At 42.1% G+C, this 16,344-nt stretch overlaps 1 protein-coding gene across 6 annotated transcripts; it reads right to left on the reverse strand.

The window, feature by feature from the left end:
* Positions 1 to 139: 139 nt before the first annotated feature.
* On the reverse strand, positions 140 to 16,265 carry phka2 (phosphorylase kinase, alpha 2 (liver)). Of its 6 annotated transcripts, none has more exons than XM_047331454.1 (32): positions 15,976 to 16,262; positions 15,768 to 15,857; positions 13,704 to 13,862; positions 13,003 to 13,050; positions 11,491 to 11,659; positions 11,203 to 11,285; positions 10,571 to 10,651; positions 10,358 to 10,456; positions 10,118 to 10,264; positions 9,916 to 9,969; positions 9,536 to 9,658; positions 9,323 to 9,418; positions 8,582 to 8,689; positions 8,347 to 8,425; positions 7,923 to 8,057; positions 7,662 to 7,771; positions 7,405 to 7,549; positions 7,211 to 7,289; positions 6,930 to 7,084; positions 6,651 to 6,821; positions 6,097 to 6,206; positions 5,854 to 5,990; positions 5,579 to 5,741; positions 4,881 to 4,960; positions 4,713 to 4,791; positions 4,498 to 4,627; positions 4,288 to 4,389; positions 3,775 to 3,893; positions 3,388 to 3,411; positions 1,517 to 1,750; positions 1,220 to 1,420; positions 140 to 1,126 (listed from the first exon to the last, which is right to left on the reverse strand). In XM_047331454.1, exons 2-32 carry the CDS (start codon positions 15,843 to 15,845, stop codon positions 953 to 955), a joined length of 3,672 nt encoding a protein of 1,223 aa, XP_047187410.1. In that variant the 5' UTR covers positions 15,846 to 15,857; positions 15,976 to 16,262; the 3' UTR covers positions 140 to 952. The 6 variants fall into 6 exon arrangements, 3 of the variants coding, with proteins under 3 accessions (XP_047187410.1, XP_035483685.1, XP_047187411.1); XM_035627792.2 differs by lacking the exon at positions 3,388 to 3,411 and adding an exon at positions 2,899 to 2,952 and having other exon boundaries at positions 15,976 to 16,261; XR_007030554.1 differs by lacking the exons at positions 140 to 1,126; positions 1,220 to 1,420 and having other exon boundaries at positions 1,640 to 1,750; positions 4,278 to 4,389; positions 15,976 to 16,265.
* Positions 16,266 to 16,344: the final 79 nt, after the last annotated feature.

A 16,344-nucleotide genomic window follows, 5' to 3' on the forward strand; every position in this document is an offset into this window, starting at 1 on the left:
TCTTTATTTTACTGTTATTGGTTTTATGTAAATGTAAATATTTCAGGGTTAGATTTAACATTAAAATATATCAACATTTTACTATGTTTTCTGCTGTTTTGCTTTCAACATCAAAGCATATATGGAGAGAGAAATCATATATTGTGTATATTCAGTTTATAAAACTACACAACAAAACCCTCAATACCTTAAACTTAAAAGATTCGCCTCATTAGTAACGAAAGTTTGGGAGTGACAATCATGCACATCTGCAAGGACATAAACATACAGGCATTCAAAGCTATTCAAAACTATGATTATTGTGCCCCTTACACAAATATTTATACAGGAAGTGTCAGTAAAATCAGCACTGAATTATTAGGTCTGTAGTATTCCTTAATATGTAAATTAAGCAATACTACCAGAGGTAAATATTTGTGTTAATTCCCTTCCACAAATTAGTCATTTGTGGGAGGGAAATTACTAATTACAATTGAACAATACATTTTTATAACACTAAACACAGATCAAACTAAATGGTAATGGAGGCAGAAGATAGAAGTACAAATTATTGGTTTGTGAGGAATGTGTGAAGAAATTAGGAAAATGTTGACTCTGATAACCGCTGGGCATATGAACAGTTTACATTATATTCTCACAAACAACACCAAGTACACTAAGAGGTTTGTATATCTCTGTCAGACTTGAGTTTAAATAAAATGCATGTCAGTAAGTTCTGTAAACGTACATCTGAATAGCATGTTTATAATAATAAATAAGTTCACAGTGTGGACCCCAAAGAGAAAATAAATTTGTATATAATAATATGCAACCAGCTGCCAAGGATATGACGTCACATTAATGTGAGAGAGCTATTGAGTTCATTCACTGGTTATTGAGTAAATACTTCCAAGCACCTCACGGATCGTATGAGCTGATACTGCCTTTGACCTATGAGAGTCTTTCTCCAAGTTCACTGCATCAGGCAGCTGGAACTTGGCAGGAAATCCTGGACGTAAGTGATCGCTGCCTTGGACAGATACGTCATGGTTCCATAGATGCCACTGGGGGCGCTATCGTAGAAAAAGTTGCAGATCCCGGTCGCCGGATCCTTCTCCAGGAAATAATCACTGGCACTGTGAGATTTCTGGGTAGAAAAGGGTGAACAAGCAATAAATGAAAATCACGTCACACTGAAAATGCATCTGTTGCCATCATTTGTCGCCGGCAGTAGTAGTACCTGGTCGTTGAGGAAGAGGTCATTGGCCAAATGCAGGATGCGGTCCACATAGATGATGCCACCGATGCTGTTCACGTCCACGTCGGCTACCAGGCCGAGAACCATCACGGTCTCGACAAGCAGCTGCCGGTACTCTGGCTGGGGGACGTGGTTCAGGACGGACTCCACCTGCACCGCAAACTTGATTTCTCCTTCTGTCATCTACACAGAGAACAGAATTCAACACACCCACGCGCACACAAAGCACAATCGGAGAGTCGTGAAAGCGGCATTAGCTGCAAGTCTGCGAGATGCTACCTCTCTTGTGGTTGAAGAAGGCAGCACGTATCCATCGATGGACAGCCCGTGGCACTTCTGCAGGATCTTCCAGACCTTCTGGTAGAAACCCACCGGTACTCTGTTGATGGCTCCATCCAGCCTGCGTCTCCTCAGCCACTGGCCCTGCCTCTCCTCCCACTGCAGCTGTCCGTCCGCCGGACCAGGGCCCACTGGGGACAGGATTCCACTGGGGGTGGAGGGGCTGCTGCAGCGCTGTGGTGCCAGAACAGAAAAAGATGCTGTTAGAAAATGTAGTGGAGCAAAATCAGCGCAGTGCACTGACCTTATCTCCAATAATTTGTGCAATAATTGATGTATTCCTCACACACACCGTTGCACTTGTCAGTAGTGTTTGCAGTTTTTTTTTTCCCTCACCACTTAACTTCTCAATTAACTATTGAAGCAACTTGAAGTCTTCAGACCAAAGCAACTCCGACTCAAGAAACATCACTTGAAGGAATTTATGGATTTCCAACATAAGGAGTCAGACAATTCCCCTTGAAGACGATAATTAGGAGCTTTAAATTTGAATTTAATCGATCCGCCTACTACTCAGCCCCTGACTGCAGACTCCGGCTTTTGACTGGTGGAGGTGAACTGAGACTTTTTACAAGACACAATTTACTGACAAGAGTAACTGCATACACAGGTTTTGTCACATCAAAAACTATCTCACACACAAAATGAAAAGTTTAAAATGTATCTATTTCATGCAGTCCATGTAATTAGTCATGCTCTTTCAATTGAAATTACAAGACACACAAGCCGATGTATTAGAGGACAAGGCTGGTGTCATTCTGTGTTTCAGTGTTTTTTAATTACTTTAAAAGTAAAACAAATTGAAGGATTTTATTTTACTTTACTGACAAGTCCTATCTGTGTAGCGTCGGCCTGATACAATAATTCCTTTATTAAGTAATACATCACTTTTCAAAACAAAGTCACAAAGTGCTGTACATGGATTTCAAATATTGAGAACAAGAAATTTGGCAATAGGTAGAGTAAATAGGAATGCAGCTGACGTATCGCTTTAGAATGATAAAGAATTATCTACACCAGATTTTTTATTTATTTATGTATTTTCTCATTTATGGCACCTTGTGCTACTTTCTGTCTTTCTTATGTTTATCAGTAGTTTTGTATAGTAATGGAGTTCTATGGCACTGACACAAGCCACATCAGTACTTTGAATACATGGATAATACTTGCTTGTAGATTTGAGTCTCTTTAGGACAATTGTTGACAATGATTAAAAAAGCACCAGCTTTATCCTTAAATGCAGCAAAGCACATTGAATCTGTTAGCGACGCCCTGCAGGACAAACCCAGATCATTTGAAGCAGATGAGGTGACATGGTTTACCGTGGAGCGAGGAGAAGTGACATTGCTACTTAAGGAGAAACCACCGCTGACGATCTACACATGGATATGGATGACAGATGACAGAGAGGGCAGATTGAGATGGGTCACATGGTTCTCATACTATGACGACGACGCTGCAGCCGCACAGAGCGTAATGTCAGAATCTGTGAAGTAAAGAGTGTAATTCAGCTCAAACACAAAAAGACAGGACTGCTCCCAAATGAAACATGATGACATGTTGTCACGACATGAGGCTGCGCTGAATAGCAACTTAATGAATCTCTGAAATGGTCCAAAAGCTCATGAATTTGGAAAAAAAACTTCCTTCAAGAAAAACACAATTACTGTGTGTGAAGTGAAAAACGCTCCGGCTATGGAGGGCGCTGTGGCTCATGAAATGTTACGAGCAGGTTTCAGCCGACAGTTCGGTTGTTGTTGAGACTGAGGTTAGAAACAGTCACATGCTTGATATTATCAAATCCAACCCACACTGAGAGGCCGAGAGTCGTCCAGCTGCAACCAGAAGCAACAACACTGTTATTCTGTTCATTCATAGACAGATAGATAGATAGATAGATAGATGGATAGATAGATAGATAGATAGATAGATAGATAGATAGATAGACTCTAGATATATAGATAGATAGATAGATAGATAGATAGACTCTAGATATATAGATAGATAGATAGATAGATAGATAGACTCTAGATATATAGATAGATAGATAGATATATAGATAGATAGATAGACTCTAGATATATAGATAGATAGATAGATAGACTCTAGATATATAGATAGATAGATAGATAGATAGATAGATAGATAGATAGTATAAGAGCATATTTACTATCCAGTGTTCCACTTGTGCTTCCCACCTGCTTTATCTCACTCTTCAGTTTGTGTATTCCTGTGCGTTCGGTCTTGGTGGCACCAGTGTGGCCTAATTCATGGATGGAGATGGCCGGACTGGCGGCCGTCGACTGGATTGGGCGCACTGATGAAAAGAGACAAGCGCGATGAATGAAAAAAAGACACAACACTTATACTTTTTTTTTCATTTGATCTGCTATGGGTGTTCTTTCCCTACATGGAGAAACGACCGGGTCAAGCAGACCTAGGTGGAATTTTTAATGGTGATCGCATCTCCATTTGCCAGAACCATCAAATAGTTGTACGGATATTTCAGTCTGGACAAAAGTGGTGGACTGACTGACAGAGCGGCACTTGTAGCGTGGCTGAAACTATCAAATTCACTGGTCCTTGCCACAGCTGCTCCAGCTACGATGCCAGCGCTTCTTTGCTTTCCTTCTCTAAATATTTCTCAGCCCTTTTGATTCTGGCTCATTATGACCTTTTTCATTGCCTAATTTCTTCTCACTCAAACTCACTGCTCCTCTCAACCCCAAATTCTTTGCCACTGAGGATGTGATGCAGGAGGCTCTTCATGTCGAATGGACTCAGACTCATCAAGCTCTCAGATGCCTCCTCCCCTAAAAAAAAAAAAAGGGTTACATGTTGTTTTGTTTTTTGAATTTTTTTCTGTGCAGGGTGATTCATATTTGTTCACAGTTGTGTGTAAGCACGCTGCGTTCTCCTACCGGAACAGTGCAGACTGCGAGCCAGCTCAGTGGCCATCACCTGCATGATGAGGCCTATCCTGAGTCGCAGCATGTCCCCGAACAGAGCAGGCTGGGAGCGCACGTACATGGCGAGATAGACCATGATTTCCTGTACGACAAACACGCACAGTTCACGGGTGTTGGCGCAGCGTCTGATAAAAGTCCCGCGGCGGTCCAAAAGGCTGAAGACTCACCTGAGTGAGTACAGCGATACTGATGTCCTGGCCGCTGGCTTCATAGATGAGAGTGTTCAACTCATCGGGAGGAAGTGGCCTGAGAAGAAACAGTGAGCAGGAGAAGTTCAAAAACCTTAATGTGATCACAAAATACCTTCAGCCACACCCGTTGTTACTAAGACTTACACAGTGATGACTCTTTCCCTGGGTTCAGGAGGTAGACCCACGGTCAGGTGCTTGTGATGGGAAATAAGATCTGTGCAGGCCTGAGGAACAGACAAGTACAGGTGGAATGAAATAATAAATATAATAAATTCTGTAGCGGAGACTCTTTTTAGCCTTTACCCCAGTTTGAAGATGCTAAGTTATTTCGCAGGTATTCATCACTGAGTAATGAGGTCAGTGTTTTATGATGCAGTTCTTTTTAAGTAGAAGATGATGTTAGAGTCATCTCTTTATTTTGATATGTGTATATTCTTCATGATCATCACAAGACAAAAAATGCGTATGTTGAGATGAGACGAAGAGGGTGAGCTGCCAAATGCAGGCCGCTACACGCTGAATTGAATTTTGATTGAATTGAATCACCATTTTATTCAGCCATCATCACACGTGTAACAATATGGACAGTGTTTCACAAAGTGTGAACAGTCTTTGTCTCAAGTCGGGACTGAACAGGCCCAGGCAGAAGCAAAATGCTTATACATGCCTGCCCACCTCATGCACATCCGTACAGTTCTGTATCAGGTCTCAAACCTTAAAAAAGTTGTGTACACAGAGTTATTTAGAGGCAACTGTATGTTGAGATGACTCTCTAACTAGCTCCTAAACCACTCTGTTGTCTGCTGAGATTTTTAAAAAAATGTGTATCACTTCTCACTCACCTCAGCGAGGACCTCCACTCTCTTGCGTAGTATTCCCGAGGTGTACCTGATGACACCCCACTCTTTGCAGGCTCCAGCTTGTACATAGAGCTCTTCTAACAGTGAACGCACGCTGATCCCACCCTGCCCAGGACCTGACAGCTCCACCAGCCAATCAGCTCCTCTGGGGGGGGGGGGGGGGGGGGGGGGGGCAAAACACGTTATTCATATGTAAGTGTGCCAAAAGCTACCGTTAATCTGTGCGCGATAGCTCGTAGTTGTCTCTATGCCCGTACTTCATCACGTAGAGAATGTAGAGGACGTCCGCCTGGTCCTGCAGAGTGGGACACTCTTTCAGCTGCCTCACCAACGCCGCAAAGTCGGTGTTGCCCTGAGCGTCCCGAGGCAGGTGCAGGTCGGCCACACTGTGGGGCTTGTGAGGGATTGGCGGTTATAAGACAAATCCACTTCAGAGTAAAAGTGGAATCACAACAAAAAACAAGGTTGCCTGCGTGAGGAAGGAATCCGCGACGCCCTACCTTGTGCTGCCTTGCATGTGAGCCATGCTGAGGATGAGGAACATCGAGAAGGTTGAGAGATTTGCGGTGTTGGTTCTTGATAGGAGCCACAGGTAGATACATGGAAGACTCTGAAACACACGCATTAATAAAAAATAATGCCATTAAAATGTTTTATTTTACATTAAAATTTCTGCTGTATGTACTTTGTGTAAGTTGTTCTTTCATCTATCGCTAAATATCTCCTGCATTCATAATAAGCTTTTTGAAGGAGTGAAAGCCGAGCAAGAGGTTTCACATTTGAGGAAAACATTTGAACTACTGGGGCTACTGTCAATATTACAAATTGGTATGTTATTAATTTCTTGAGTGTTGATTATAATAGAAGATCTAGGTGAAGATTGTATATTTTGGTATTTATCTAATATGTCTTTGTCCATGCAATCTATATGTTACAAACTATTGAAGAAAATAATAAAGCTGCAAAAGCTGGTATAGCTTAGTGGGTTACACCGCCGACTTTGGTACAGAAGGTTGGAGTTTTCGATTCATTCAATTCTTAAAGGATGACTCACTGGGTATGTTCAGGCCCTGCACCTGGGCCATGAGAGACAGAATGTCTCTTGTGGTGTGTTCGGCACTGAAGACGTGGTGATGCCCCCTCTGGATGGGAGGAAGGTGGCTCTTGGTGTTGGTGCTGTGGAGGAGCTGCGTGAGGTACTGGTCAAACATGTCTTCCGAGCCCTCTGGAGTTTTAAATACACATACTCCACATTTAGTAACAGCACAAATTTACAAATCAAATAGGGCTGAAAGGGAACACACACACACACTCTTCATTCATCACTAACTACCTGAGGGACCAGATTTGTGATATTCTCCATATTCGTCCCCAAAGTCGTCCTCGTCTTCATCCTCCAGTAGGCTGTCGTCGTTCTCTTCGTCCAGGAAACTGAGGCGAGTGTGGAACGAAGTTGTCTGGAAACTGGAGAGGTCGGACATCTGCACCCTGTAGTAACATCCCCCCAAAATAACCACAACAGACTGTTACAGTAAAGAGGCTAATGGGTATCTAAATAGACATGAACACATTTGTAGAACATTCTATTTACAGTAATTACAGATGGCAACAGACCTCGCTCCAGCAAAATAGCCATCCTGTAGTTTCCTGAGGGTTGCTAGGATACATGGATCAATCGCATCTCCATCTTCAACTGGACATAAAAAGACAATTTTCAGTGCAGTGTAATTAATTGATTAAATGTCCGACAACTCAGGTTTTGTGCGTTTCAGTACACTAACTGCTACAAGTGATCGGAGCCTCATTACCCAGCATGCTGCGGGTGATGGGGAAAGTGAGCGTGGGTCGTCCTGTCATCCTCCAGCAAGAGGAGAGGTAGGCCAGCTCGGTCCGTAACATCTCCACAATCATCTGGTTGTCCAGTGCCAGGTAGAAATGGTGCTGATCCAGAAACTGGGCAGTGATCAGACAATGGAAGAAGAGAGAAAAAGAAACCGAAGTATTAAATGTTAATATTTATCACCTACTCCTTGTTTTGATTTTGAACATCTCCAGCTTCTTTTACCTGGGGGCAGAATATATAGAAGCGATTTCTGATCTCGTAAAATTTGGATGTTCCTAGGACTCCAATGTGTCTGTGGGGCCTCCCACTCAAATTCAGTTTCTTGCAGTTCCCTGTGGCAATGACACAGGATGTTACAAAGATAAACACACACACACACACACACACACACACACACACACACACACACACACACACACACACACACACACACACACACACACACACACACGACCTTTACACTAGTGTTTGGTGCTCATTTACCCAGTCTGACGTAGACATGGCTCAAGATGCGAGCAGGCATGACCCTGATAGGCAAAACTTCTGACATCGTCTGGACCGTTATCCCATGATCACATAACAGCTCCTGGATCTCCTCCGACTCAGCAAGAACACAAACTGACACAGAAATACATTGCCTTTAGGGAACTGACATGTTTTTAGCCATAACTCAAAAAAGCAGGAACCTATTATGAAGAAAAAAAAATCACACAAATGTCTAATTGGATAAAAATTCTGGAAAAGCACTTTTCTGGGTTTTATTCAATGCCAGAACTCAGGAACAGAAGAGACAATATTCCCTGGTACTTGACATGAAGGTTTAAGACCACAATGTGGTAAATCTGGTTTATATCCAACTCCGGATTTGTATTTCTGATTTTCCTCAAACTATTCATCGATCACCAACCTTGTACCACGACATCTGGCTTGAAGTTTGTAGAGAATCTCCTGTTGAGAGGATCTATCTCTCCTGGTGCTAAAAACCCCTTATAGTCGGAAAAAGGAGAGACAGGGACAGAGAAGGGGAATTATCACGTTTTTTTATCCTCAATTACAACATAAAATTCACATTATTCCTGATTTGTGACAGTCACAGTAAAAACAGAGCGGTGCAAAGTGTTCATCTGAAGGACCCTGAGTACCTCAGCCAGAAGACAGCCCAAGATGTAGAGCGACTGTCCCCACATGTGCGGCAGCTGCCCCATTGCCACTCTGTCCACCGAGTGAGGACTGCTGTACTCCTCCTCCACCTGGAAGAGGCGAAATGTGTTATTAGGTTGCCTGATTGTACAGGTACAGTGTGACGGATATGACAAGCATTTTTAGTCCGGATGTTCACTGATGTTAAATAATCTTTGGGTAGACCTGAAACAAACTAATGAAAAAGACAAAAAAAAACATAGACTAGAGATTAGAAACGTGAGAGAAGGTTTTGAAGATGAAGACTGAGAGTCCACAGTAGAGGTAGTTGCCCTTTGAGGCTTCAAACAGGATTTAACGTGATTCACAGAAGATATCGCCACTGCCGGCAGCAGAACAAATTCATTTTAGACCTGTAAGAGCATTGTGCTGAAAAAGAACCTTCCAGGAGCAGAAAGTTTTCTTCTTCTTCATGTATGTGCTTGTATGCTCAAATTTGCTGCCAAAATTTAAACTTTTTTAATTCTAACAAAATCAACACAAGAAGCAAACAACAAAAGAAACCGCAATTTATACAATCTCTTCAAACTACTTCATGGAAAACACAAAATAAAAATCAAAAAATATTTAATTTCATGTTTTTATAATGGTACTTTAGATTTTTGTTGTTTGGGGTTTAGAATAGAATAGAATTAGAATATGGCTTGAACTGCCACATCTTTCTTCTTCTAGAGGTGGGATACCTTGTCACGTGGTACAGAATAAAGTTCAGGCACCAGTTTGATGCCGTTCTTCCCTCTGATCAAGATGCCTTCCAGTGCATCGCGGTACTCCTGCACCTGTGCAAAGCACAGGGTGATGCGGTTACAATTTAAAATCTGCAGCACAGGTCGAGTGACTCCATGACCGCGTGGATAAAGTCATGCTCATGGCACCAGTGCACTTGGCTTTATTACCTGCACTTGGTCTCCGGCAAAGATACCGTCCAGGATGAGGTAGGTCCAGAACACGGGCCATTCACATTCGATGTTCTCAAACAGCTTGAGCTCGGCAGGATCGTAGTGCAGCCGAGATGGATCCTGGTGAGACAACAGCTGGGAGCTTGAACCAGATCACACACAATGCTCTTAAATACCGGTAAATCATCGTAACCTCCAGTGAAACAGTGCACCTTTTCTCTCATCACTTAATTTAGTTGTTGAGCGTTTATCTGAAACACCAACACTATTCTTTCCCTCTCAACAATCCCTGTCTCTGATGCATGTTCTCTACACTACAGCGGGTAAATACAATATAAACTCCAGCTTTCACATTTTCAATATGCAGAATATCTTACCTCTTTGGGACAACGGTATCCATCCCTGATGAAGCGGCAGCAGCCAAAGCGACCCTTAAATGATACGAAAGAGAAAAAAAATATCAGCATGCTGACCGACTTACATATACTGTATGTACAAAGAAAAACTATCGGGTGAAATACACAGTTGTGTACTGTTTCTGTGGTCGTCCTATCTGTGCGTCTCTATCTCAGACTGTACCTGCAGTTTGCTTATGATTTCTGACTTGGTGATGGCCACCAGTTCAGGATCCTCAACAGCAAAGGCGGGGTAGGAAATGACCGACAGAAGACCAGCGTCTATCTCCTTTGACGTGGAAGCTCTCGGCAGCATGGAGCACAGGATGGACTGAGGGAAATCGCACAGACAATACTGGGCTAAAGAACAAAACAGAGATGAGCAGGGATATGCTGAGATGACTGGAGGGAAAGCCTGAGGTACCTGACAATGTTCCACATCATCAGGCAAAACATGGATGACTGACTTCGGTCCTCCGTGGGCGCCAAAAAGATCCAGCTCATCTATGGCCTCCAGAGCTGCCTGCAACAACGCCCCCGACGCCATGAAGAAACACGTTACACGACACTTTCTCCTCTTTTGGTTTAAGATGTTTTGTGCATCATGAATGCTGACGATAATAAATGGAATCTGTACCTTAGCCATTCCTATGGAGCTGCCATTGAGCTCGGGGATCCCCTGGTTGGTCTTGTCCCCTCGCTCCCACATCCCATAGTCCTACAGGGGGAGAAAGGTTGTGGCACGATTTCTGAACACTTTCTACTGTCTCTAAACTCTGCTGATTTCTCATCACTGTGGCTCTGGGCATCAACAAGTATTTAGCATTGTACTGCATCAGATTCACAATGAGGGGTTTATATAAATCAATGCAACAGAACCATAAATATCAACTTTCTTTTACCCCCACCAAGGAGGTTATGTTTTCGTTGCCATTCGTCTGTCAGCAAGGTTATTCAAAATCTATCAAACCAATATTCCTGAAATTTTGTGTAGGGGTGGGACAAACCCCAATAAAAAATCCATGAAATTTTGGAGCAGATCCGGATAAATGGGCAAATTCACAATTTTCTCCCTACTTTTTTAACTTGGCGAGATTCTTTTCCAATACCTACAGTATAATTGGCGTTACATTAAACTCGACAGCCTAAAATCCTACCTGAGATTTGTGTGTGTTTTGCTTAACCATTCCTCTGATCGTTTCTTCTCTCAACTTCGAACTCTTTGCTCTCTAGAAACCACCCTCCAGAACCTCTGAAAATGTTACTCACCGCCACTTTGTAGGCAGCTTCTATGTAGAAGACCAGGTTTTGGATAAAGGCCACCTCATCCAGGTTTGAGATGATACGAAGACCTGCGCGATAACGTCACACACTCAGCAAACCTACTCATGTACAGTGTCGTGTGCTGCTTAATGAACTCGTGTTCCGAGGACTTGATCCACTGCTCGCCAGCGAGGAAAGAACCCATGCCTACGGTACGTGTGGCATCTTTAAAAACCAAACCTTCTTTTTCTAAACAATTCACTCAGACACATAGGAAAGGCACCACTGCTGTACCTGAAGCCGTCATCTCTGCCAGCATCAGCAGGTAAATGGAGGTGGCATCCACCTGGAGATGCCCCCACTGGTCGTCCCCGACCACCGTGGCACAGGTGGGAGTGTCATACTTGGCATGCAGGCAATCTGTTGTACTCTGGGTGTGTTTGAACTCCTCCACCTTGGCCACCTGGAAACACATGAACATGCGAATACGCATGATAAATACATGCACCAACAGACGGCTCTGTGGTGTTTGTCTGAGACAGAAGGGACCACAAAGGGATGAGGGATGCAAACTCTGAATCCTGAATAGTATTCGTTTTATTTAATTTCAAATATTGTAAAGTATTTTGGGGAATAGAAAAGCACAAAGAATGTCAGAAGAGAGAGATGGGGGATGACCAGGTCACCAGCCAAACGTGAACTGGCCCCAGAAAGGCATAAGATTTTCAAACTGCCTTATATAGGTTTCCTGAGAAGTCCGTAGGGCAAAATCATAATTATTTGTATTATTTATTATTGATTATTATCTATTTATTATTTTCTGGATCAATCAGTTACACATTTGATCAATCATATGTCCTCCCCCAATTTACCTTGGTGGTGTTTTGTTTTGTCCAGTGATCAGTCCAAAACCCAAACACATCAAGTTTACTGTCATAGAATAAGATGACTGAAACCAGAAAACATTCACATTTAAAAAAGCTAAAACTGCTAAATTTTCAACAAAGCTTCTTGAAGAATTAATTAATGAAATGAATCGCTTATCAAATTAGTTGCCAGAATTTTTTCTGTGATCAATCTCATAATTCTTGCAACTTTAGAATTTATTGGATATTTTATTTCACCTAAGACTGTGCAACAGACAGTTTTCTGTCTAAAGAACAGATAAACAAGCATTAAATCACTTATCAGATCAATCTGAAGTAGTGTATTAAATGCAAACATGAATCACACTTATTCTCCACATCCCGTTTTATGTCACATGCAGGACATAACGTTGGCATGGAACAGAGCGATCTGTTAGGTTTCTGATCGCCACCTGCTGTTTTCAACTCCTCAACATCCCCAGTGAGTCTCAAGAATCATTTATTCGGGACAACTAATGATGATATTCATGTGATCCAATTTCAAATAAATAAATAAATAATAAATATCTCGCAGCAGAGGATAATGCCTCTTTGCTTTATGGCTCCCTGAGCGCTGCAGCATTTTAACACTCCACTGTGAATTTGGCATCTTCATCACATTTCCAGTAGTGTAGTGATGACCTATCTTACTGCCACTTTCACAAATATCTTCATTATTTTTGTTTTCTGATTAACAACCCATGTAATGCAGATAGTAGCAGACTGTGGCCAGAAACCAGGGTATGCTGTTTACATATAACACTGTTTAAATACCACAGTGCCCCAGATAACATGTTGTTGTTTTTCAGAACATGAACACTGGCTTATCGGATTCTCTGCAACTGGGACATGACGAGACGCTGTTGTGTGCAAACACAAAAGAACGCGTGGTGCACGGTACCTGTCTCATCATGCACTGTAGAAGCCCCTGCATCAGTTTCACCACACTCTGCCAACAAACAAGCACAAAATCTCATCAATCAATCAAAATATTAAAACAAAACATCATGATAATCCAGACTGTTTGCTATGTTTAGTGCAGTAGACTGTAACTCTGCGAGGAGACAACTAAATTCAATCAGAAATAACAATATCAAAACATGGTACGGTAATAAATAATTCAGTTGTATATCTCTATAGTAAAATTACCAAGACCAAAATAATGCAAATATGAACTGGAATGATGTTTTCATTCGCTTACTTTCTGTAACAGCCAAAAATCCAAATTAGTTAACTTGTAATAATATTACATAATATAAAATGCAAATTTCCTACTTGGTATTCTGCTAATTCTTTTTATTTTGACTCAGTTATTATAATTTCTTTTTTACAGAAAAATTGGTTATCAATGAATTCTTTCAATCCACCAGCTGAATAGTGTTAATTCATGTTTTCGCACCAAGTGCAATCTGAAACAGTTTAGGAAGAATTAATTTATTATATATTCCCCTGAAGATCTGAAGTGTTATGTAAGTGTGTGTAAGCTCAATCAAATGAGAATGTGATGCGGCGATCCCCAAATACTTAGCTATTTAAGTCGACATCACAGGTAGAGCAAACAGGCACCCGTCTACATATTAACTCTCTCTGTCACAAACACACCTGCTCCAGTTCGTAGGCCTTGGCCTTGTCTTCATCGCGGTCTGCATTCTTTCGGTAGGCCATGCCCAGCCCCCACACAGACAGGACACTGTACACGTTGTCCCGCACCCAGGCATCCTTCTGCTGGGCACTGGCGGGCAGAAGTCCCGTCACTGGGTTCTATTACACACACACACACACACACACACACACACACACACACACACACACACACACACACACACACACACACACACACACACACACACACACACACACACACACACACACACACACACACACACACACACACACACACACACACACACACACACACCAATTACCTTACAGTAAGGACAGGGTGGACATGTCATCCTCACACCCCCTTGATTTCCTTGACCTCCTTCCCCCAACACTTTTACACTTTCTCCATCCAAGACTCTACTTGTGGCTTTAAAAAAAAACAGAAAATATTTTTTGTAGAGCTAGCTGCAGATGAGTTTCATGATTGATTATCTGATTTTTTATTTGGTCCATAAAAAACATCAGGTGAAAGTTAATAAATGCAAATCCCCAGAGGAGAAAGTGACATCTGCATATTGCTTGTTTCGTCACACCAACAGTCGAAAAACCCAAAGATAATCCGACCCCTCCAGCTCCTCCTCCTCTGAAACCAAACCCACAACCATGTACATGCTTTTGTAAAGAAACGTGTCACTGTTTTCTATCAGCGTCGGGTCACAGTTGAGAGGAGCTGTTGACTGTGCCTCAATGTGAACTCAGCTGCTGATAGATAAAGGTGCATAGCTTCCTGGTCCTCAGCCTTTTCCACGGGCTGAACTTTGGACGTGCCTTGTTTTTATTTCTATGCAGCTCAACCTGGTTGAACCTGTACCTATATCGGCTTTTTTTAAAAATCTGCAGATTTCTGCAGGAAAAAGATGGAGGATCATAAATACAAAATGTAGGTAGTGGAATGAAAGTAATCCACTGAAAGATAATTAGAGATTCTCTGACTTTAACTTGCACATTTTAATTTTGTATTGCTTTATACTTCAACTCCACTACACATATATCTGACAGTACAAAATACAGTTTGGCTCAAATAGGAACTGTTTTAACAATGACATGTCTTTTATCCAGAATGGATGTAGCTTGAAGAAAGTTTTTCTTCTTCTGTGTAAGATATCATTTATACCAAATGTAAACAATAAATACATTATTATAGATTATTATAGATTAAGCAGCCCATCAGTATTTGAAATAGTTTTGATAGCAACACCTTTACCAGCTGCAACATCAAAACAATGCTTACATGGTTAAAAAATCCATGATTAGAATCCAGTTATATAATTGACTTTGTTCTGAAATTAGCCCTGGTCTTATACTTTGATGCAAAATAATGTTCATTCCTACAGGTAAAGTTTTTAATTGAGGACTTTTAATAATTCATACTGTGTAATATTGCTTCTTTAATGCCTGGTTGAACCTCATAGGAGGCGTCAGGGCAAAATTGTATTGTTGGTATACATTATATATGATTATACATTAGTATAAGTAGAATTTTTAATTGTTTCATCGGAGAACCAGAAACCAAACAGTACACTAAAGCCAAAACAAGAAGTTGATTAATTTGATTAAGTTGTATTCTTGCATAAAATTAAAAAAAACACTGGTACAAACCTCTGAAATTTGCTCGTTCCCTTAGTTTTTGTGATAATAAACTCCACCTATTTATATTTTTGAAAGTTGGTTGGACAACAAAATGTTCAGGAAGTAACGATTCTGATATGATAACAACACGTCTAATAACTGGAAAATAATGATCAGATGTAGTGATAGTGAAAGTAACCGTTGGTTGCAGCCTTACAGTTGGTCTATGAGATAAAACATGGAAAGTTGGATTCACACCTAGAGACTGTGGCCACGTGATGGAGGACCTGTGGATGTTGCACTTCAGTGGAGCATGTTTCAAACAAATTAGTGATGAATCGTATGATGTAGAGCCAAGTAGCATGGGTGTGGTTGGTGGCTTAGCATTAGCTGTTAGCAACCTGTTGCCTTGCCGTGAATGACTGGACTCACCTGGTGGCGCAGGATGGTCTCCTGGACCAGCCTGGCGTATCCATCCAGCCTCACTCCTGAGTTACTGCGGCTCCGCATCCTCGCCGATCACTGCAGACACACACACACACACACGATCTCTCAGCACTAAACCGGATCCAGGGATGCATTTCGCCAAATCCCTGATGTGATCTACCGGACAGTGAGCAGTGAACAGTGAACCTGTTACCTTCCGGTGCTGCAGCGAGGATTTTGAACCGGACACCTCCACCGCTCTGCAGAAGCTGCTCTCCGCTACAGGCTCGCTAGCCGAGTAGCATCCAGCTGTTTTTGACAGAACATCTAACCTTGAGCTCACAGATCGCCACACCACACACACTCGCGTCGGGATGCTCGTCAGGGGCTTGAGGCGTGGAGTCGGTTCTTGCAGAGGAACATACGTGAGGTTGCACGGTCAGAGATCCGCAGACGTCAGCACGTGACTAACTAGATGAATTCTGGCGAGAGAGAAAAACACAGTGTCCCTGTTGTTCGATTCTTTGACAGCAGGGGGCGCCAAGAGTCTTATAATTCTCCCCTTTCAAGGTTTCAAGGCAAA

This window comes from Scophthalmus maximus, chromosome 4 (assembly GCF_022379125.1).
Source record: "Scophthalmus maximus strain ysfricsl-2021 chromosome 4, ASM2237912v1, whole genome shotgun sequence".
Taxonomy (NCBI): Eukaryota; Metazoa; Chordata; class Actinopteri; order Pleuronectiformes; family Scophthalmidae; genus Scophthalmus; species Scophthalmus maximus.